This window comes from Dendrobates tinctorius, unplaced genomic scaffold (genome assembly GCF_039654945.1).
Source record: "Dendrobates tinctorius isolate UK_male_01 unplaced genomic scaffold, ASM3965494v1 ptg000173l, whole genome shotgun sequence".
Taxonomy (NCBI): domain Eukaryota; kingdom Metazoa; phylum Chordata; class Amphibia; order Anura; family Dendrobatidae; genus Dendrobates; species Dendrobates tinctorius.
The window spans coordinates 9,942,986-9,965,656 of record NW_027361840.1 but is presented as its reverse complement, the minus strand read 5'-3'; the positions used below and the strand labels follow the sequence as shown (position 1 = coordinate 9,965,656).

The 22,671-nt window shown below is 52.7% G+C and overlaps 2 protein-coding genes across 8 annotated transcripts in view; one reads left to right on the top strand and one right to left on the bottom strand.

Annotated features, from left to right (window-relative positions):
- The window catches only part of CCM2 (CCM2 scaffold protein), a 28,710-nt gene extending 18,916 nt beyond the window's left edge, over window positions 1-9,794 (bottom strand). For 3 of the 5 annotated variants that reach the window (XR_012221333.1, XR_012221334.1, XM_073551205.1), the window contains exons 1-2: window positions 9,625-9,794; window positions 1,212-1,473 (exon numbers count right to left, since the gene is read on the bottom strand). Coding sequence is in view for 3 of the 5 variants with exons in the window: in XM_073551205.1 (XP_073407306.1) it covers window positions 1,212-1,241 (30 nt within the window). In the remaining 2 variants the exon portion in view is untranslated. The remainder of the gene's footprint in view (window positions 1-1,211; window positions 1,474-9,624) is intronic. The other 2 variants (XM_073551206.1, XM_073551207.1) reach the window with 2 other exon arrangements.
- Window positions 9,776-22,055, top strand: ANAPC15 (anaphase promoting complex subunit 15). 3 transcript variants are annotated; one of them, XM_073551210.1, is made up of 5 exons: window positions 9,776-9,908; window positions 10,230-10,373; window positions 21,296-21,355; window positions 21,548-21,682; window positions 21,748-22,055. In XM_073551210.1, exons 2-5 carry the CDS (start codon window positions 10,254-10,256, stop codon window positions 21,793-21,795), a joined length of 363 nt encoding a protein of 120 aa, XP_073407311.1. In that variant the 5' UTR covers window positions 9,776-9,908; window positions 10,230-10,253; the 3' UTR covers window positions 21,796-22,055. The 3 variants fall into 3 exon arrangements, with proteins under 3 accessions (XP_073407311.1, XP_073407310.1, XP_073407309.1); XM_073551209.1 differs by having other exon boundaries at window positions 9,783-9,920; XM_073551208.1 differs by having other exon boundaries at window positions 9,818-9,965.
- Window positions 22,056-22,671: the final 616 nt, after the last annotated feature.

Below are 22,671 nucleotides of genomic sequence, written 5' to 3'. Positions count from 1 at the left end.
CAGCCAAACAAGCGTTTTCAAACTGGAAGATCCTGGTAATAATGTTCCCCATCAGGTAACGTGCGCATGAATCCACTAAACCTAAAGGGGTCCCCGATGTTAGAAAACCTCATGTGTCTGCAATGGAAGTTATATAATGAGAGCAACAACTGAAAACACTGACATTAAAGAGAGGAAGGACTCAGCCTGGAGCCTGAGGCCGAGGGGAATCAGCACTAAATACACAAAAGACGACCTCCGGTCATCTACACATGTAACCAGAACTAACAGCATGAATATACGAAGAAAAGGCTGGGACCCCTTGTACAGATATAACATATCCTCTACTGATCCCAAGTTACATCCTGTATTATACTCCAGAGCTGCACTCACTATTCTGCTGGTGCAGTCACTGTGTACATACATTACTGATCCTGAGTTACATCCTGTATTATACCCCAGAGCTGCACTCACTAGTCTGCTGGTGCAGTCACTGTGTACATACATTATATTACTGATCCTGAGTTACCTCCTGTATTATACTCCAGAGCTGCACTCACTATTCTGCTGGTGCAGTCACTGTGTACATACATTACTGATCCTGAGTTACATCCTGTATTATACTCCAGAGCTGCACTCACTATTCTGCTGGTGCAGTCACTGTGTACATTACATTACTGATCCTGAGTTACCTCCTGTATTATACTCCAGAGCTGCACTCACTATTCTGCTGGTGCAGTCACTGTGTACATACATTACATTACTGATCCTGAGTTACATCCTGTATTATACTCCAGAGCTGCACTCACTATTCTGCTGGTGCAGTCACTGTGCACATACATTACTAATTCTGTATTATACTCCAGAGCTCCATAAAGACACAAAGTATAAAGATTAGGTTTTTCCCCCAGATTATCAGATTCAATGCCACGTGTTAGACTCTGGATGTAACCAGAGCCGCAGTCACAACTCTGCACCTCTATGACCACAGTATACAAATAAGAGCAGGTAACTTCGCAAATGCACATTAGAGGTGACTAGAAAGAATCAAAACTTTGATTGCAGCTCTGAAGTGCTTGTAATTCTGCACAAGACCATATGTTCGGCTGAATGACAATCACCACCAATATAACATAAAGATGGCGATTATCATGCTACGGATACATGTGACTCTGGGCGGCCGGGTAAGGACCCAAGAGCATACAGTCTTCTCTATTTGCTCTTGCGTTCACCTTTTTGCTCTTCTTGCCGTCATCTTCCATCTCTCAGCTGCGGAGTCTCCTCCTCCTGCGATCCTGGGCGGCAGATGATGAGCGGGGAGAGGTGGGGGGTGGTGTCGCTGTCGCTCGTGATGGGGAGGTCAATGACATGCCTGCAGCACAGCCGCCACAGGGGGATTATGGGAATGCGGAGCCCTCTGATGGGAGCAAGATATGGCGATATTATTGCAGACGTGAACTAAAACCGGTGACAGCATCAACGTGTGCACTGCATCTGTGAGGGAAGAGCAAAGAAATGAGACGAGGGGACAGATAATAGTGCGACGCACTGGTGAGGGGGGGGACAGATAATAGTGAGACGCACTGGTGAGGGGGGGACAGATAATAGAGAGACGTACTGGTGAGGGGGGGGACAGATAATAGTGAGACGCACTGGTGAGGGGGGGACAGATAATAGTGAGACGCACTGGTGAGGGGGGGACAGATAATAGTGAGACGTACTGGTGAGGGGGGACAGATAATAGTGAGACGCACTGGTGAGGGGGGGACAGATAATAGTGAGACGTACTGGTGGGAGGAGGTGGGGACAGATAATAGTGAGACTTACTGGTGGGAGGAGGTGGGGACAGATAATAGTGAGACGTACTGGTGGGAGGAGGTGGGGACAGATAATAGTGAGGCGCACTGGTGAGAGGAGGAGGGGACAGATAAGAGTGAGACGCACTGGTGAGAAGAGGAGGGGACAGATAAGAGTGAGACACTGGTGAGAGGAGGTGGGGACAGCTAATAGTGAGACGCACAGGTGAGAGGAGGTGGGGACAGCTAATAGTGAGACGCACAGGTGAGAGGAGGTGGGGACAGCTAATAGTGAGACGCACTGGTGAGAGGAGGTGGGGACAGCTAATAGTAAGACGCACTGGTGGGAGGAGGTGGGGACAAATAATAGTGAGACGCACTGGTGGGAGGAGGTGGGGACAGATAATAGTGAGACACACTGGTGGGAGGAGGTGGGGACAGATAATAGTGAGACACACTGGTGGGAGGAGGTGGGGACAGATAATAGTGAGACACACTGGTGGGAGGAGGTGGGGACAGATAATAGTGAGACACACTGGTGGGAGGAGGTGGGGACAGATAATAGTGAGACACACTGGTGAGGGGACAGATAATAGTGAGACACACTGGTGGGAGGAGGTGGGGACAGATAATAGTGAGACACACTGGTGGGAGGAGGTGGGGACAGATAATAGTGAGACACTGTTGGGAGGAGGTGGGGACAGATAATAGTGGGACACTGGTGAGGAGAAAGATAGTAGTGAGACACACTGGTGAGAGGAGGAGGGGACAGATAATAGTGAGACACACTGGTGAGAGGAGGAGGGGACAGATAATAGTGAGACACACTGGTGAGAGGAGGAGGGGACAGATAATAGTGAGACACACTAGTGGGAGGAGGTGGGGACAGAATCGACAGATAATAGTGAGACGCACTAGTGGGAGGAGGTGGGGACAGATAATAGTGAGACGCACTAGTGGGAGGAGGTGGGGACAGATAATAGTGGGACACTGGTGAGGAGAAAGATAGTAGTGAGACACACTGATGAGAGGAGGAGGGGACAGCTAATAGTGAGACACACTGGTGAGAGGAGGTGGGGACAGATAATAGTGAGACACTGATGGGAGGAGGTGGGGACAGATAATAGTGGGACACTGGTGAGGAGAAAGATAGTGAGACACACTGGTGAGAGGAGGAGGGGACAGCTAATAGTGAGACACACTGGTGAGAGGAGGAGGGGACAGCTAATAGTGAGACACACTGGTGGGAGGAGGTGGGGACAGATAATAGTGAGACACACTGGTGGGAGGAGGTGGGGACAGATAATAGTGAGACACACTGGTGGGAGGAGGTGGGGACAGATAATAGTGAGACACTGTTGGGAGGAGGTGGGGACAGATAATAGTGGGACACTGGTGAGGAGAAAGATAGTAGTGAGACACACTGGTGAGAGGAGGAGGGGACAGCTAATAGTGAGACACACTGGTGAGAGGAGGTGGGGACAGCTAATAGTGAGACACACTGGTGAGAGGAGGTGGGGACAAATAATAGTGAGACGCACTGGTGGGAGGAGGTGGGGACAGATAATAGTGAGACACACTGGTGAGGGGACAGATAATAGTGAGACACTGGTGAGAGGAGGAGGGGACAGATAATAGTGAGACACTGGTGAGGAGAAATATAGTAGTGAGACACACTGGTGAGAGGAGGAGGGGACAGATAATAGTGAGACACGCTGGTGAGAGGAGGAGGGGACAGATAATAGAGAGACGCACTAGTGGGAGGAGGTGGGGACAGAATCGACAGATAATAGTGAGACACACTGGTGGGAGGAGGTGGGGACACATAATAGTGAGACACACTGGTGGGAGGAGGTGGGGACAGATAATAGTGGGACACTGGTGAGGAGAAAGATAGTAGTGAGACACACTGGTGAGAGGAGGAGGGGACAGATAATAGTGAGACGCACTAGTGGGAGGAGGTGGGGACAGAATCGACAGATAATAGTGAGACGCACTAGTGGGAGGAGGTGGGGACAGATAATAGTGAGTCACACTGGTGAGAGGAGGAGGGGACAGATAATAGTGAGACGCACTAGTGGGAGGAGGTGGGGACAGATAATAGTGAGTCACACTGGTGAGAGGAGGAGGGGACAGATAATAGTGAGACGCACTGGTGAGGGGGGGACAGATAATAGTGAGACGTACTGGTGGGAGGAGGTGGGGACAGATAATAGTGAGACGCACTAGTGGGAGGAGGTGGGGACAGATAATAGTGAGACACACTGGTGAGAGGAGGTGGGGACAGATAATAGTGAGACACTGGTGAGGAGAAAGATAGTAGTGAGACACACTGATGAGAGGAGGAGGGGACAGCTAATAGTGAGACACACTGGTGAGAGGAGGTGGGGACAGCTAATAGTGAGACACACTGGTGAGAGGAGGTGGGGACAGATAATAGTGAGACACTGATGGGAGGAGGTGGGGACAGATAATAGTGGGACACTGGTGAGGAGAAAGATAGTGAGACACACTGGTGAGAGGAGGAGGGGACAGCTAATAGTGAGACACACTGGTGGGAGGAGGTGGGGACAGATAATAGTGAGACACACTGGTGGGAGGAGGTGGGGACACATAATAGTGAGACACACTGGTGAGAGGTGGGGACAGATAATAGTGAGACACTGTTGGGAGGAGGTGGGGACAGATAATAGTGGGACACTGGTGAGGAGAAAGATAGTAGTGAGACACACTGGTGAGAGGAGGAGGGGACAGCTAATAGTGAGACACACTGGTGAGAGGAGGTGGGGACAAATAATAGTGAGACGCACTGGTGGGAGGAGGTGGGGACAGATAATAGTGAGACACACTGGTGAGGGGACAGATAATAGTGAGACACACTGGTGAGGGGACAGATAATAGTGAGACACTGGTGAGAGGAGGAGGGGACAGATAATAGTGGGACACTGGTGAGGAGAAATATAGTAGTGAGACACACTGGTGAGAGGAGGAGGGGACAGATAATAGTGAGACACGCTGGTGAGAGGAGGAGGGGACAGATAATAGTGAGACGCACTAGTGGGAGGAGGTGGGGACACAATAGTGAGACACACTGGTGGGAGGAGGTGGGGACAGATAATAGTGAGACGCACTAGTGGGAGGAGGTGGGGACAGATAATAGTGAGTCACACTGGTGAGAGGAGGAGGGGACAGATAATAGTGAGACACTGGTGAGAGAAGGAGGGGACAGATAATAGTGAGACGCACTAGTGGGAGGAGGTGGGGACAGAATCGACAGATAATAGTGAGACGCACTAGTGGGAGGAGGTGGGGACAGATAATAGTGAGTCACACTGGTGAGAGGAGGAGGGGACAGATAATAGTGAGACGCACTAGTGGGAGGAGGTGGGGACAGATAATAGTGAGTCACACTGGTGAGAGGAGGAGGGGACAGATAATAGTGAGACACACTGGTGAGAGGAGGAGGGGACAGATAATAGTGAGACACACTGGTGAGAGGAGGAGGGGACAGATAATAGTGAGACGCACTAGTGGGAGGAGGTGGGGACAGAATCGACAGATAATAGTGAGACGCACTAGTGGGAGGAGGTGGGGACAGATAATAGTGAGTCACACTGGTGAGAGGAGGAGGGGACAGATAATAGTGAGACGCACTAGTGGGAGGAGGTGGGGACAGATAATAGTGAGTCACACTGGTGAGAGGAGGAGGGGACAGATAATAGTGAGACGCACTGGTGGGAGGAGGTGGGGACAGATAATAGTGAGACACTGGTGAGGAGAAAGATAGTAGTGAGACACACTGGTGAGAGGAGGAGGGGACAGATAATAGTGAGACGCACTAGTGGGAGGAGGTAGGGACAGAATCGACAGATAATAGTGAGACGCACTAGTGGGAGGAGGTGGGGACAGATAATAGTGAGACGCACTAGTGGGAGGAGGTGGGGACAGATAATAGTGAGTCACACTGGTGAGAGGAGGAGGGGACAGAATAGTGAGACACAGGTGAGAGGAGGTGGGGACAGATAATAGTGAGACGCACTGGTGAGGGGGACAGATAATAGTGAGACGCACTGGTGAGGGGGACAGATAATAGTGAGACGCACTGGTGAGGGGGACAGATAATAGTGAGACGCACTGGTGAGGGGGACAGATAATAGTGAGACGCACTGGTGAGGGGGACAGATAATAGTGAGACGCACTGGTGAGGGGGACAGATAATAGTGAGACGCACTGGTGAGGGGGACAGATAATAGTGAGACGCACTGGTGAGGGGGACAGATAATAGTGAGACGCACTGGTGAGGGGGACAGATAATAGTGAGACGCACTGGTGAGGGGGACAGATAATAGTGAGACGCACTGGTGAGGGGGACAGATAATAGTGAGACGCACTGGTGAGGGGGACAGATAATAGTGAGACGCACTGGTGAGGGGGACAGATAATAGTGAGACGCACTGGTGAGGGGGACAGATAATAGTGAGACGCACTGGTGAGGGGGACAGATAATAGTGAGACGCACTGGTGAGGGGGACAGATAATAGTGAGACGCACTGGTGAGGGGGACAGATAATAGTGAGACGCACTGGTGAGGGGGACAGATAATAGTGAGACGCACTGGTGAGGGGGACAGATAATAGTGAGACGCACTGGTGAGGGGGACAGATAATAGTGAGACGCACTGGTGAGGGGGACAGATAATAGTGAGACGCACTGGTGAGGGGGACAGATAATAGTGAGACGCACTGGTGAGGGGGACAGATAATAGTGAGACGCACTGGTGAGGGGGACAGATAATAGTGAGACGCACTGGTGAGGGGGACAGATAATAGTGAGACGCACTGGTGAGGGGGACAGATAATAGTGAGACGCACTGGTGAGGGGGACAGATAATAGTGAGACGCACTGGTGAGGGGGACAGATAATAGTGAGACGCACTGGTGAGGGGGGCAGATAATAGTGAGACACACTGGTGAGGGGGGCAGATAATAGTGAGACACTGGTGGGAGGAGGTGGGGACAGATAATAGTGAGACGCACTGGTGGGAGGAGGTGGGGACAGATAATAGTGAGTCACACTTGTGAGAGGAGGAGGGGACAGAATAGTGAGACACACTGGTGAGGGGGACAGATAATAGTGAGTCACACTGGTGAGAGGAGGAGGGGACAGATAATAGTGAGACGCACTGGTGAGGGGGACAGATAGTGAGACGCACTGGTGAGGGGGACAGATAATAGTGAGACGCACTGGTGAGGGGGACAGATAATAGTGAGACGCACTGGTGAGGGGGACAGATAATAGTGAGACGCACTGGTGAGGGGGACAGATAATAGTGAGACGCACTGGTGAGGGGGACAGATAATAGTGAGACGCACTGGTGGGAGGAGGTGGGGACAGATAATAGTGGGACACTGGTGAGGAGAAAGATAGTAGTGAGACACACTGGTGAGAGGAGGAGGGGACAGATAATAGTGAGACACACTGGTGGGAGGAGGTGGGGACAGATAATAGTGAGACGCACTGGTGGGAGGAGGTGGGGACAGATAATAGTGAGACGCACTGGTGGGAGGAGGTGGGGACAGATAATAGTGAGACGCACTGGTGGGAGGAGGTGGGGACAGATAATAGTGAGACGCACTGGTGGGAGGAGGTGGGGACAGATAATAGTGAGACGCACTGGTGGGAGGAGGTGGGGACAGATAATAGTGAGTCGCACTGGTGAGAGGAGGAGGGGACAGATAATAGTGAGACACACTGGTGAGAGGAGGAGGGGACAGATAATAGTGAGACACACTGGTGAGGGGACAGGTAATAGTGAGACACACTGGTGAGGGGACAGGTAATAGTGAGACACTGGTGGGAGGAGGTGGGGACAGATAATAGTGAGACGCACTGGTGGGAGGAGGTGGGGACAGATAATAGTGAGACGCACTGGTGGGAGGAGGTGGGGACAGATAATAGTGAGACACACTGGTGGGAGGAGGTGGGGACAGATAATAGTGAGACACACTGGTGGGAGGAGGTGGGGACAGATAATAGTGAGACACACTGGTGGGAGGAGGTGGGGACAGATAATAGTGAGACACACTGGTGGGAGGAGGTGGGGACAGATAATAGTGAGACACACTGGTGAGGGGACAGGTAATAGTGAGACACACTGGTGAGGGGACAGGTAATAGTGAGACACTGGTGGGAGGAGGTGGGGACAGATAATAGTGAGACACACTGGTGGGAGGAGGTGGGGACAGATAATAGTGAGACGCACTAGTGGGAGGAGGTGGGGACAGATAATAGTGAGACGCACTGGTGGGAGGAGGTGGGGACAGATAATAGTGAGACGCACTGGTGGGAGGAGGTGGGGACAGATAATAGTGAGACGCACTGGTGGGAGGAGGTGGGGACAGATAATAGTGAGACGCACTAGTGGGAGGAGGTGGGGACAGATAATAGTGAGACGCACTAGTGGGAGGAGGTGGGGACAGATAATAGTGAGACCCACTGGTGGGAGGAGGTGGGGACAGATAATAGTGAGACACACTGGTGGGAGGTGGGGACAGATAATAGTGAGACACACTGGTGAGGGGACAGATAATAGTGAGACGCACTGGTGGGAGGAGGTGGGGACAGATAATAGTGAGACGCACTGGTGGGAGGAGGTGGGGACAGATAATAGTGAGACACTGGTGGGAGGAGGTGGGGACAGATAATAGTGAGACGCACTGGTGGGAGGAGGTGGGGACAGATAATAGTGAGACGCACTGGTGGGAGGAGGTGGGGACAGATAATAGTGAGACGCACTGGTGAGGGGACAGGTAATAGTGAGACACACTGGTGGGAGGAGGTGGGGACAGATAATAGTGAGACACACTGGTGAGGGGACAGGTAATAGTGAGACACACTGGTGAGGGGACAGGTAATAGTGAGACACTGGTGGGAGGAGGTGGGGACAGATAATAGTGAGACGCACTGGTGGGAGGAGGTGGGGACAGATAATAGTGAGACGCACTGGTGGGAGGAGGTGGGGACAGATAATAGTGAGACGCACTGGTGGGAGGAGGTGGGGACAGATAATAGTGAGACGCACTGGTGGGAGGAGGTGGGGACAGATAATAGTGAGACGCACTGGTGGGAGGAGGTGGGGACAGATAATAGTGAGACGCACTGGTGGGAGGAGGTGGGGACAGATAATAGTGAGACGCACTGGTGAGGGGACAGATAATAGTGAGACGCACTGGTGAGGGGACAGGTAATAGTGAGACACACTGGTGAGGGGACAGGTAATAGTGAGACACACTGGTGAGGGGACAGGTAATAGTGAGACACTGGTGGGAGGAGGTGGGGACAGATAATAGTGAGACGCACTGGTGGGAGGAGGTGGGGACAGATAATAGTGAGACGCACTGGTGGGAGGAGGTGGGGACAGATAATAGTGAGACGCACTGGTGGGAGGAGGTGGGGACAGATAATAGTGAGACGCACTGGTGAGGGGACAGATAATAGTGAGACACACTGGTGGGAGGAGGTGGGGACAGATAATAGTGAGACACACTGGTGGGAGGAGGTGGGGACAGATAATAGTGAGACACTGGTGGGAGGAGGTGGGGACAGATAATAGTGAGACACACTGGTGAGGGGACAGGTAATAGTGAGACACACTGGTGAGGGGACAGGTAATAATGAGACACTGGTGGGAGGAGGTGGGGACAGATAATAGTGAGACGCACTGGTGGGAGGAGGTGGGGACAGATAATAGTGAGACGCACTGGTGAGGGGACAGGTAATAGTGAGACACACTGGTGAGGGGACAGGTAACAGTGAGGCACACAATGCAGCGTGCTGTGGCAGCACTCACGTCCCTGCCTCAGGCCTCCTCCTCTCCGCTCTCTGATTGTTGCCGGGCGCCCCAGAATCTTTTCAAGTCTCCTGCCATGTTGGGTGTAAACTTCCCAGCAAGCAGTGCGGCACAAAAGTGTGAGAGGGACTGGGCGTGGTAGGATAGGTGACGTCATACTAGCAGCCGCAGAGATGGGAGACGCTCTATCCTGACAATTCTATCATTATTGTCGCTGGAGGGCGTGGCTTGCTGGACTGTTATCCGCCATCTTACTGGAGGCAGCGGAGCGGATCATCCAGAAAGTACGCGGTCGTGTGAGTGGACGGTTCTCATCTCTGTTTACACAACAGGAGCGTGAGGTGCTGCACCTGAGGCACATATATGATGGGGAAATACGGGGACACTAATGGGCGTTACACCCTGGGAGATGAGGGGACACTAATGAGTGTGACACACTAAGAATGAGAGGACACTAATGAGTGTGACACACTGGGAATGAGGGGACAATAATGAGTGTGACACACTGGGACTGAGAGGACACTAATGAGTGTGACACACTGGGAATGAGGGGACACTAATGAGTGTGACACTCGGGTGTTTTTTCTCTTGGGGGCGTCCTGTAGACTCGGGGTGCCTCTCATCGGATCATGTCCACGCTGTTCCCGTCGCTTTTCCCACAAGTCACGGAGTCGCTGTGGTTTAATCTGGATCGGCCTTGTGTAGACGAGAATGAGTTACAGCAGCAGGAGCAGCAGCACCAGGCCTGGGTGAGTATGAAGCGCTCCACGCCACATCACAGTCCGCTCCACAGCCCTCACCACACTACTGTCCGCTCCACGCCACATCCCTCTCCACTCCACAGCCTTCGCCACACTACTGTCCGCTCCACGCCACATCCCTCTCCACATAACTGTCCGCTCCACTCCACAGCCCACTCCACAGCCCTCTCCACTCCACAGCCTTCGCCACACTACTGTCTGCTCCACACCACAGCCCTCTCCACTCCACTGTCTGCTCCACACCACAGCCCTCTCCACTCCACTGTCTGCTCCACACCACAGCCCTCTCCACTCCACTGTCTGCTCCACACCACAGCCCTCTCCACTCCACTGTCCGCTCCACACCACAGCCCGCTCCACGCCACTGTCCACTCCACTCCACAGCCCTCTCCACTCCACTGTCCGCACCACGCTACTGTCTGCTCCACACCACATCCATCTCCACACCACATCCATCTCCACACCACAGCCCTCTCCACACCACATCCATCTCCACACCACAGCCCTCTCCACACCACATCCATCTCCACACCACATCCATCTCCACACCACATCCATCTCCACACCACATCCATCTCCACACCACATCCATCTCCACACCACATCCATCTCCACACCACAGCCCTCTCCACACCACAGCCCTCTCCACACCACAGCCCTCTCCACACCACAGCCCTCTCCACACCACAGCCCTCTCCACACCACAGCCCTCTCCACACCACAGCCCTCTCCACACCACAGCCCTCTCCACACTACTGTCCGCTCAACACCACAGCCCTCTCTACTCCACTGTCCACTCCATGCCACAGCCCTCTCCACGCCACTGTCCGCACCACGCCACAGCCCTCTCCACGCCACAGCCCTCTCCACACTACTGTCCGCTCAACACCACAGCCCTCTCCACACTACTGTCCGCTCAACACCACAACCCTCTCCACTCCACAGCCCTCGCCACACTACTGTCCGCTCCACGCCACAGCCTTCTCCATGCCACAGCCCTCGCCACAGTGCGCCCAACACCACAGCCCTCTCCACGCCACGGCCCTCTCCACGCCACACCACAGCCCTCGCCACACTACTATCCGCTCCACACCACAGCCCTCGCCACACCACTGTCCGTTCCACACCACAGCCCTCTCCACGCCACAGCCCTCGCCACACTACTGTCTTCTCCACGCCACAGCCCTCGCCACACTACTGTCTTCTCCACGCCACAGCCCTCACCACACTTCTGTCTTCTCCACGCCACAGCCCTCGCCACACTACTGTCTGCTCCACGCCACAGCCCTCGCCACACTACTGTCTGCTCCACGCCACAGCCCTCGCCACACTACTGTCTGCTCCACGCCACAGCCCTCGCCACACTACTGTCTGCTCCACGCCACAGCCCTCGCCACACTACTGTCTGCTCCACGCCACAGCCCTCGCCACACTACTGTCTGCTCCACGCCACAGCCCTCGCCACACTACTGTCTGCTCCACGCCACAGCCCTCGCCACACTACTGTCTGCTCCACGCCACAGCCCTCGCCACACTACTGTCTGCTCCACGCCACAGCCCTCGCCACACTACTGTCTGCTCCACGCCACAGCCCTCGCCACACTACTGTCTGCTCCACGCCACAGCCCTCGCCACACTACTGTCTGCTCCTCGCCACACTACTGTCTGCTCCTCGCCACACTACTGTCTGCTCCACGCCACACTACTGTCTGCTCCACGCCACAGCCCTCGCCACACTACTGTCTGCTCCACGCCACAGCCCTCGCCACACTACTGTCTGCTCCACGCCACAGCCCTCGCCACACTACTGTCTGCTCCACGCCACAGCCCTCGCCACACTACTGTCTGCTCCACGCCACAGCCCTCGCCACACTACTGTCTGCTCCACGCCACAGCCCTCGCCACACTACTGTCTGCTCCACGCCACAGCCCTCGCCACACTACTGTCTGCTCCACGCCACAGCCCTCGCCACACTACTGTCTGCTCCACGCCACAGCCCTCGCCACACTACTGTCTGCTCCACGCCACAGCCCTCGCCACACTACTGTCTGCTCCACGCCACAGCCCTCGCCACACTACTGTCTGCTCCACGCCACAGCCCTCGCCACACTACTGTCTGCTCCACGCCACAGCCCTCGCCACACTACTGTCTGCTCCACGCCACAGCCCTCGCCACACTACTGTCTGCTCCACGCCACAGCCCTCGCCACACTACTGTCTGCTCCACGCCACAGCCCTCGCCACACTACTGTCTGCTCCACGCCACAGCCCTCGCCACACTACTGTCTGCTCCACGCCACAGCCCTCGCCACACTACTGTCTGCTCCACGCCACAGCCCTCGCCACACTACTGTCTGCTCCACGCCACAGCCCTCGCCACACTACTGTCTGCTCCACGCCACAGCCCTCGCCACACTACTGTCTGCTCCACGCCACAGCCCTCGCCACACTACTGTCTGCTCCACGCCACAGCCCTCGCCACACTACTGTCTGCTCCACGCCACAGCCCTCGCCAAGCCACTGCCCTCTCCACGCTACTGTCCGCGCCACAGCCCTCTCCGCGCCACAGCCCGCTCCACAGCCCTCTCCACGCCACAGCCCGCTCCACACCACAGTCTTCACCATAGGCCACACCTCTGTGGGTTTTTTTTTAATAGACGGCACACTGTGTCATATTCAATATGTTGGTTGCCCCATTGGACCGCTTAAAAAGCGTATCAGAAAGCATCTGTCAGATGCAGTGAGCACCACCACCATAAATATTTCAGCGGTGTCGCGTCACTTTGCACAGGTGCACAAGGGGGCTTTATCCTCCTTGGAAAGGTGCACAAACCCATGAGGAGCGGTAATTAGAAAAGAAAGATCCTCAACAGGGAATGTTTCTGAATTTTCATGCTGACACTAGGTTTCCATCAGGTCTTAACCCCTTAACAACTGCCGATACGCCTTTTTAGCGGCAGCAGTTAAGGGTACTGTGATGACACCAATGGTATCACGGGCGCTCTCAGGAGGCACGTGAACGAGCGCAGGGAGTGCAGGAACAAGCCACGCAGTGCGCAAGGACCTGAGACAAAGCAGTGAGCACAGGACCTGGCACTAAGCAGTCATGTGACCAGGGGGTGGAGTCACCGCTCGTGAGTACAGGGAAGGAAACTAAGCACGCAGAGTGCAGGACACAGACATTAAACGTGTTCAAGGAGAGCCGAGGGTCAATAGCCAGACGAGAGCGTAGTACTTGGGGATAAGACAGAGCAAACGGAGACAAACCAAAGGGTCAGATAACCAGGAGGGACAAGGCAGGACGCAGAGGAAAAAGTCAGGGCAAACCGGGTCATACACAGCAAAGCACAGAGGCACAACGATTACAGACGAGTCACCTGGGTCAGCAAGCATTAACCGAATATATGGAAGTATCACCGACACCAAACCCAGGAACTGCCAACATTAGATAGCCACCCCAGAAACAGAGAGGCGGACTACAATTAACCCTCACCTGACCAGGATGGAGGCGGAACCATCCTGTCCAGAATCATAACAGGTACCGCTTTTTAACGGTGCTGAGAAATAAGGTTATAGCGTCCCCCCGAGTCGGAAAATCTCTGAGGTCTCAGCTCCCGGGGGTAGCTGAGACCCCAGAGAAAATGATTTGGGTGTCTTGCGGTCCCTCCAGCTGACTCCCCCAGCCCTCTGCATCTTCTGAGAAGAAAATGTTGGGCACATGTGCAGTGCACCTGCCGAGATCTGACAGTCGGCAACAATAGGAGATTTCTCCTATTGGTTCATTTTGATCACTGTGATAGACCCTATCAAAGAGGTCAAAATAAAAAAATAGAAAATCAACCCCCCCCCCCCTTTATCACACTCTTAGTTAGGTAAAATTAATAAAAATACATTTTTTTAATTTGTTTCCTATTTTCCATTAGGGTTGGGGTTAGGGTTGTGGTGATGGGTTAGGGTTATGGATAGGGTTAGGGATGTGTTAATTAGACTTGGGGGGGTTTCCACTGCTTAGGCACATCAGGGGGTCTCCAAACGCGACATGGCGCCACCATTGATTCCAGCCAATTTTGCGTTCAAATAGTCAAGCGGTGCTCCCTCCCTCCTGAGCTCTGCCATGTGCCCAAACAGTGGCTTTCTCCCACATACAGGGTATCGGTATACTCTGGAGAAATTGCACAACAAATTTTGTGGTCCATTTTTTCCTGAGACCCTTGTAGAAATTAAAAAGTTTGGTTCCAAAGTAAATTTTTTGTGAAAAAAGTAAAATATATTTTTTTTTCCTTCCACATTGCTTTAGTTCTCGTAAAGCACCTGAAGGGTTAATAAACTTCTTGAATGTGGTTTTGAGCACTTTGAGGGGTGCAGTTTTTAAAATGGGGTCACTTTGGGGTATTTTCTGTCATATAGGTCCAAGTGACTTCAAATGTGAGGGGGTCCCTAAAAAAATTTGTAAATTTTGTTGTAAAAATGAGAAATCGCTGGTCAACTTTTAACCCTTAGGACGTCCTAACGAAAAAAATTATGTTTCCAAAATTGTGCTGATGTAAATTAGACATGTGGGAAATGTGATTTATTAACTATTTTGTGTGACACCACTCTCTGATTTAAGGGCACAAAAATTAAAGGTTTGAAAATTGCTACATTTTTGCCAAATTTCCATTTTTTTTCATAAATAAACGAAAGTCATATCTAAGAAATGTTTCCACTAACATGAAGTACAATACATCACGAAAAAAACACAATGGGATCCATGGAAGCGTTCCAGAGTTGTGACCTCATAAAGTGACAGTGGTCAGAATTGTAAAAATTGGCCCGGTCATTAAGTACCAAATTGTCTCTGTGACTAAGGGGTTAATGTAAGAACGGACCTGATTTTAGAATACTCGTATTAGGTCCAAGATGACAGGTTTCTTTTACTCACTGCAAGTATGTTTCGTTTGCGTTTCACCTGTGACTTAGTGCACCAATGAATTGCAGGTCTCCTGATTGGAGCACAGCAGACTTGTGATTTTTTTTAATTCTATGTAAGGATGTGATCCCATAAGTATTGTGTCAGCAGAGAAAGGCGAAACGCGTAGGTCTTTATGCTATGGAGGAACGGCCACTGGTTTTAAGTTCTAAATAAATAGTGGATTTTACTTTTCGCATACCTGCTGCCTCACTGCAATTTCTTTTTCTCTACACCAGAGTGCGTACCACACCATATCCCACACCACAGTCTGCACCACAGCGACCACCACGCCACAGTCTGCACCATGGTCCGCACCACAGTGACCACCACACCGCAGTTCACACCACAGTCTGCACCATGGTCCGCACCACAGCGACAACCGCTCCGCAGTCCACACCACAGTCTGCACCATGGTCCGCACCACAGTGACCACCACTCCGCAGTCCACACCACAGTCTGCACCATGGCCCGCACCACAGCGACCACCACACCGCAGTCCGCACCACAGTCCACACCACAGTGACCACCACACCGCAGTCCACACCACAGTCTGCACCACAGCGACCACCACGCCACAGTCTGCACCATGGCCCGCACCACAGCGACCACCGCTCCACAGTCTGCACCATGGTCCGCACCACAGTGACCACCACACCATGGCCCGCACCACAGCGACCACCACACCACAGTCTGCACCACAGTCCACACCACAGTGACCACCACACCGCAGTCCACACCACAGTCTGCACCATAGCCCACACCACAGTGACCACTACACCATAGTTCACACCATAGCCCACACCACAGCGACCACCACACCACAGTCTGCACCATGGCCCGCACCACAGCGACCACCACACCGCAGTCCACACCACAGTCTGCACCATGGCCCGCACCACACCGCAGTCCACACCACAGTCTGCACCATGGCCCGCACCACACCGCAGTCCACACCACAGCCTGCACCATGGCCCGCACCACACCGCAGTCCACACCACAGTCTGCACCATGGCCCTCACCACAGCGACCACCACACCCAGTCCACACCACAGACTGCACCATGGCCCGCACCACAGTGACCACTACACCACAGTCCACACCATAGCACACACCACAGTCCTTGCCACACCACAGTCCACACCATAGCCCACACCACAGCGACCACCACAGTCCACGCCATAGCCCACACCACAGCGACCACCACACCACAGTCCACACCACAGCGACCACCACACCAGAGTCCACGCCATAGCCCACACCACAGTGACCACCACAGTCCACACCATAGCCCACACCACATCGACCACCACACCACAGTCCACGCCATAGCCCACACCACAGCGACCACCATACCACAGTCCACACCATAACCCACACCACAGCGACCACCATACCACAGTCTACACCATAACCCACACCACAGCGTCCACCATACCACAGTCCACACCATAACCCACACCACAGCGACCACCACACCACAGTCCACACCATAACCCACACCACAGCGACCACCATACCACAGTCCACACCATAACCCACATCACAGCGACCACCACACCACAGTCCACGCCATAGCGGCCACCATACCACAGTCCACACCATAGCTCGCACCACAGTGACCACCACACCACAGTCTGCACCATGGCCCGCACCACAGTGACTACCACAGTCCACACTATAGCCCACACCACAGCGACCATCACACCACAGTCTGCACCATGGCCCGCACCACAGCGACCACCAAACCACAGTCCACGCCATAGCCCACACCACAACGACCACCACGCCACAGTCTGCACCACAGCGACCACCGCACCTCAGTCCACACCATAGCCCACACCACAGTCCTTGCCACACCACAGTCTGCACCATAGCCCGCACCACAGTGACCACTACACCACAGTCCACACCATAGCACACACCACAGTCCTTGCCACACCACAGTCTGCACCATAGCCCACACCACAACGACCACCACACCATAGCCCACAGCGACCACCACACCACAATCCACACCATAGCCCACACCACAGCAACTACCACACCACAGTCCTTGCCACACCACAGTCTGCACCATTGCCCGCACCACAGCGACCACCACACCGCAGTCCACACCATAGCCCGCACCACAGGGACCACCACACCACAGTCAACACCACAGCGACCACACCATAGCCCACAGTGACCACCACACCTCAGTCTGCACCATAGCCCACAGCGACTACCACAGTCCTTGCCACACCACAGTCTGCACCATGGCCTGCACCACAGCGACCACCACACCGCAGTCCACACCACAGTCTGTACCATAGCCCACACCACAGTGACCACTACACCACAGTCCGCACCACAGCGACCACCACACCTCAGTCCACACCATAGCCCACACCACAGTCTGCACCATATCCCGCACCACAGTGACCACTACACCACAGCCCGCACCACAGTGACCACCACACCATAGCCCACACCACAGTCTGCACCATAGCCCGCACCACAGTGACCACTACACCACAGTCTGCACCACATCGACCACCACACCGCAGTCCACACCACAGTCTGCACCACATCGACCACCACACCGCAGTCCACACCACAGTCCGCACCACAGCGACCAATACACCTCAGTCCACACCATAGCCCACACCACAGTCTACACCATAGCCCGCACCACAGTGACCACTACACCACAGTCTGCACCACAGCGACCACCACACTGCAGTCCACACCACAGTCCGCACCACAGCGACCAATACACCATAGCCCACACCACAGTCTGCACCATAGCCCGCACCACAGTGACCACTACACCACAGTCTGCACCACAGCGACCACCACACTGCAGTCTGCACCACAGTCTGCACCACAGCGACCAATACACCTCAGTCCACACCATAGCCCACACCACAGTCTGCACCATAGCCCGCACCACAGTGACCACTACACCAGTCTGCACCACAGTGACCACCACACCACAGTCTGCACCACAGCGACCACCACACCGCAGTCCACACCACAGTCCGCACCACAGCGACCAATACACCTCAGTCCACACCATAGCACACACCACAGTCTGCACCATAGCCCACACCACAGTGACCACTACACCACAGTGCGCACCACAGCGACCAATACACCGCAGTCCACACCATAGCCCACACCGCAGTCTGCACCACAGCGACTACCACACCACAGTGACCACCACACCATAGCCCACACCGCAGTCTGCACCATAGCCCACACCACAGTGACCACTACACAGTCTGCACCACAACGACCACCGCACCACAGTCCTTGCCACACCCCTCACCATAGCCTGTACTACCCCATAGCCCGCACCACAGCCGCCACCACTGTCCAAGCCTCCCGACTCCCCTCCTACAGTTGAAATCAGCTGTTTCCATCCACTTTACATACAGACACATCTGCAGGTTTTTCTCAATATCTGACATGAAATCAGAATAAACCTTTCCCGTTTTAGGACAATTGGGATTACCATAATTATTAATATTTGCCAAATGCCAGAATAATGAGAGAATGTTTATCACTTACTGCAGAGTCAGAAGTTTCCATACACTACGATTACTATGCCTTTAACCCCTTAATGACCACCAATTTTTACAATTCTGACCACTGTCCCTTTAATAACTCTGCAACGCTTCAACAGATTCCACTGAATCCGAGAATGGATTTTCGTGACATATTCCACTTCATGTCAGTTATAAAATTTCTTAGATATGACTTTATTTATGAAAAAAACAGAAATTTGGCAAAAATTTTCAAACTTTAATTTTTGTGCCCCTAAATCAGAGAGTGGTGTCACACAAAATAGTTAGTAAATAACATTTCCCACATGTCTACTTTTCATCATCACAATTTTGAAAACATAATTTTTTTGTTAGAACGTTATAAGGGTTAAAAGTTGACCAGCGATTTCTAATTTTTCCAACTAAATTTACAAAACCATTTGTTTTAGGGACCACCTCACATTTGAAGTCACTTTGAGGGGTCAATATAACAGAAAATACCCAAAAGTGACACCATTCTAAAAACTGCACCCCTCAAGGTACGCAAAACCACATTCAAGAAGTTTATTAACCCTTCAGGTGCTTCACGAGAACTAAAGCAATGTGGAAGGGAAAAATTAATATTTAACTTTTTTCACCAAAAAATTTACTTTAGAACCAAACTTTTTTATTTTCACAAGGGTATCAGGAGGAAATGGACCCCAAAATTTGTTCTGCAATTTCTCCTGAGTACACCGCTACGCCGTGTATGGGAGAAAGCCACTGTTTGGGCGCACGGCAAAGCTCATTAGGGAGGGAGCACCGCTTGACTTTTTGAACACAAAATTGTCTGGAATCTATGTCGTGTTTGGAGACCCCCTGATTGTGCCTAAACAATGGCAACCCCCTAATTCTAATTCCAATCCCAACCCTAACCCAAACTCTAGCCCGAAGTCTAATCCTAGCCCTAACCCCAACCCTAACTGCAAAGAATGGAAATAAATAAATTTTTTTATTTTATTATTTTTTCCTAACTATAAGCGGGTGATAAAGGGGGGATTGATTTACTACTTTTTATTTTCATCACTGTGATAGGGTTTATCACAGTGGTCAAAATTAACCAATAGGTAAAGGAAAGATGTATATCTTTGTACCGTGATAGCCAGTAGATAGAAAAATAGAGAGTCCTCAGTGGTTGATAACTTTTAATGGCTAACTGAAAAGATGGTAACGCATTGCAGCTTTCGAGACTACTCAGGTCTCTTCATCAGGCATTGACTAATGTGAAATTTATTAAATTTCCCAGAGGACCATTGCACGGCGAATAAGCCTCCTTACCTTGATAAGCCCGAGCTGGCATGTCACTCTCCACAAGGAGAAACCTTACCTGTTTGCAAATGCACACAGGAACAAAGACCTTAACTTTTGGAGACAGGTCCTGTGGTCTGATGAAACTAATATTGAACTTTTTGGGCATAATGACCATCGTTACTTCTGGAGGAAAAAGGGAGAAGCTTGGAAATCTAAGAACACCATCCCCACTGTGAAACACGAGGGAGGCAGCATCATGTTGTGGGATTGTTTCTTGCATGATGGACTGGTGCACATCACAAAAATAGATGGCATCATGAGAAAAGAAGATTATGTGGCAATACTGAAGAACATCTCAAGACGTCAGCCAGGAAGTTACAGCTTAAGCGAAAATAGGTCTTCCAAATGAACAATGACCTTAAGGATAACAAAGTCAATGTCTTGGAGTGGCCATCACAAAGCCCTGATTTCCATCCACTGTCCCGCTCTCTCCCTCCGCATCCACGCTATCTCCCTCCACCGTCACGCTCTCTCCTTCCGCAGCCCCACTCTCCAATCGCCGTCCCACAATCTCCTTTCACAATCCCTCTCTCCCTCAGCAGCCCCTGTCTCCACTGGCCGTCCCGCTCTCTCCCTCCACAGCCCCTGTCTCCCCTAGCCGTCTCCCTCAGCAGCCCAGCTCTCCACCTGCGTCCCACTCTCTCCCTTAACAGCCCTGCTCTCCACCCACCATCACACTCTCTCCTTCCGCAGCACTCTCGCTCCACAGCCCTGCTCTCTCGCTCCACAGCCCTGGTCTCTCGCTCCACAGTCCCGCACTTCACGCACCATCCCGCTCTATCCCTCGGCAGCCTCTCTCTCCCTCGCAGCTCTGCTCTCCACCCGCGTCCCACACTTTCCCTCTGCAACCCCGCTCTCCAGCCACCAGTGGGCGGGGCTATGTAGAGTGGGCGGGGCTTGATACATACATACACTCAGCTTTTTATATATATATTATGGTAATCCTACTTGACCCAAAACGGGAAAGGTTTATTCTGATTTCATGTCAGATGTTGAGAAGAACCTGCAGATGTGTCTTTTTATATAGTGGATGGAAAGTTCTGGTTTCAACTGTACTTTCTTTATTGTGCTTCTCCCACAGCTGCAGAGCATCGCAGAGAAAGACAACAACCTGGTGCCGATTGGGAAGCCAGCCTCCGAGGTGAGAGCTCTGATAATGGCCATGGGGGGGTCTATTATAGATTGTGCCGGCCGCTCCTCTGCACGATATGGGGGCACCCATCCTCTGAGGACAGAACAGGTCTCGGGAGAAGCGGCAGCCGTTCTCCTGCACGTACCGCTCATCATTGTCTGAGTAGTACATGATGGTAATGGCGCCCCTCTGTGTTTGCAGCCGTATGATGAGGAGGAGGAGGAAGATGATGAGGATGATGAGGACAGCGAGGAGGACTCTGAGGATGACGAGGACATGCAGGACATGGATGAGATGAATGACTACAACGAGTCTCCGGATGACGGTGAGATCGAGGTGAGTGGACGCCGATCCTGTGACGATGCTGCGAGTCCAGGACTGATATCTATTGTCATCCTCAGGCCGACATGGAGGGAGCTGAGCAGGACCAGGACCAGTGGATGATCTGAGGACCCTGCACAGGACTGAGATATAATGTGGAGAAGGCGGCACAGGACAGAGGTGCGGGGGCTCATCTGCTGCATCCACCTGTACAGAAGAAGCCCAGGACTGTTCTGCTATAATCCAGCCCGAGGCGGACCGCACCCATGGGATGTCTATATTACTGACTAATGAGCAGGCAATGTGGGGCCCCTCATATTTGTTGTCTTGGGGGCATTTCTGATGTTATTTATTGATTTTACAATAAATGTAACTTTTTTTTTTTTTACCAGCTCGCCACTCTTACTGCTTACTCTGAGGCCGTGTCATTATTTATCACTAACTCTAAAATCCCACACACTGTAAAGAGGGGGGGAGATCATACATGGGGCAGAGTCTGCAGGGAAGAGGGAGAGATCATACATGGGACAGAGTCTGCAGGGAAGAGGGAGAGATCATACATGGGACAGAGTCTGCAGGGAAGAGGGAGAGATCATACATGGGGCAGAGTCTGCAGGAAAGAGGGAGAGATCATACATGGGGCAGAGTCTGCAGGGAAGAGGGGGGAGATCATACATGGGGCAGAGTCTGCAGGGAAGAGGGAGAGATCATATATGGGGCAGAGTGCAGGAAAGAAGGAGAGATCGTACATGGGGCAGAGTGCAGGGAAGAGGGGGGAGATCATACATGGGGCAGAGTCTGCAGGAAAGAGGGAGAGATCATACATGGGGCAGAGTCTGCAGGAAAGAGGGAGAGATCATACATGGGGCAGAGTCTGCAGGGAAGAGGGGGGAGATCATACATGGGGCAGAGTCTGCAGGAAAGAAGGATAGATCGTACATGGGGCAGAGTGCAGGGAAGAGGGAGAGATCATACATGGGGCAGAGTCTGCAGGAAAGAGGGAG

What these genes read in the sequence shown, in the direction of transcription:
- ANAPC15 (XM_073551210.1), top strand. Translation starts at nt 10,254, where the DNA reads ATGTCCACGCTGTTCCCGTCGCTTTTCCCACAAGTCACGGAGTCGCTG. An exon ending in TTGGGAAGCCAGCCTCCGAG is followed by an intron (nt 21,356 to 21,547) that starts GTGAGAGCTCTG and finishes CTGTGTTTGCAG; the next exon opens with CCGTATGATGAGGAGGAGGA. An exon ending in CGGATGACGGTGAGATCGAG is followed by an intron (nt 21,683 to 21,747) that starts GTGAGTGGACGC and finishes TGTCATCCTCAG; the next exon opens with GCCGACATGGAGGGAGCTGA.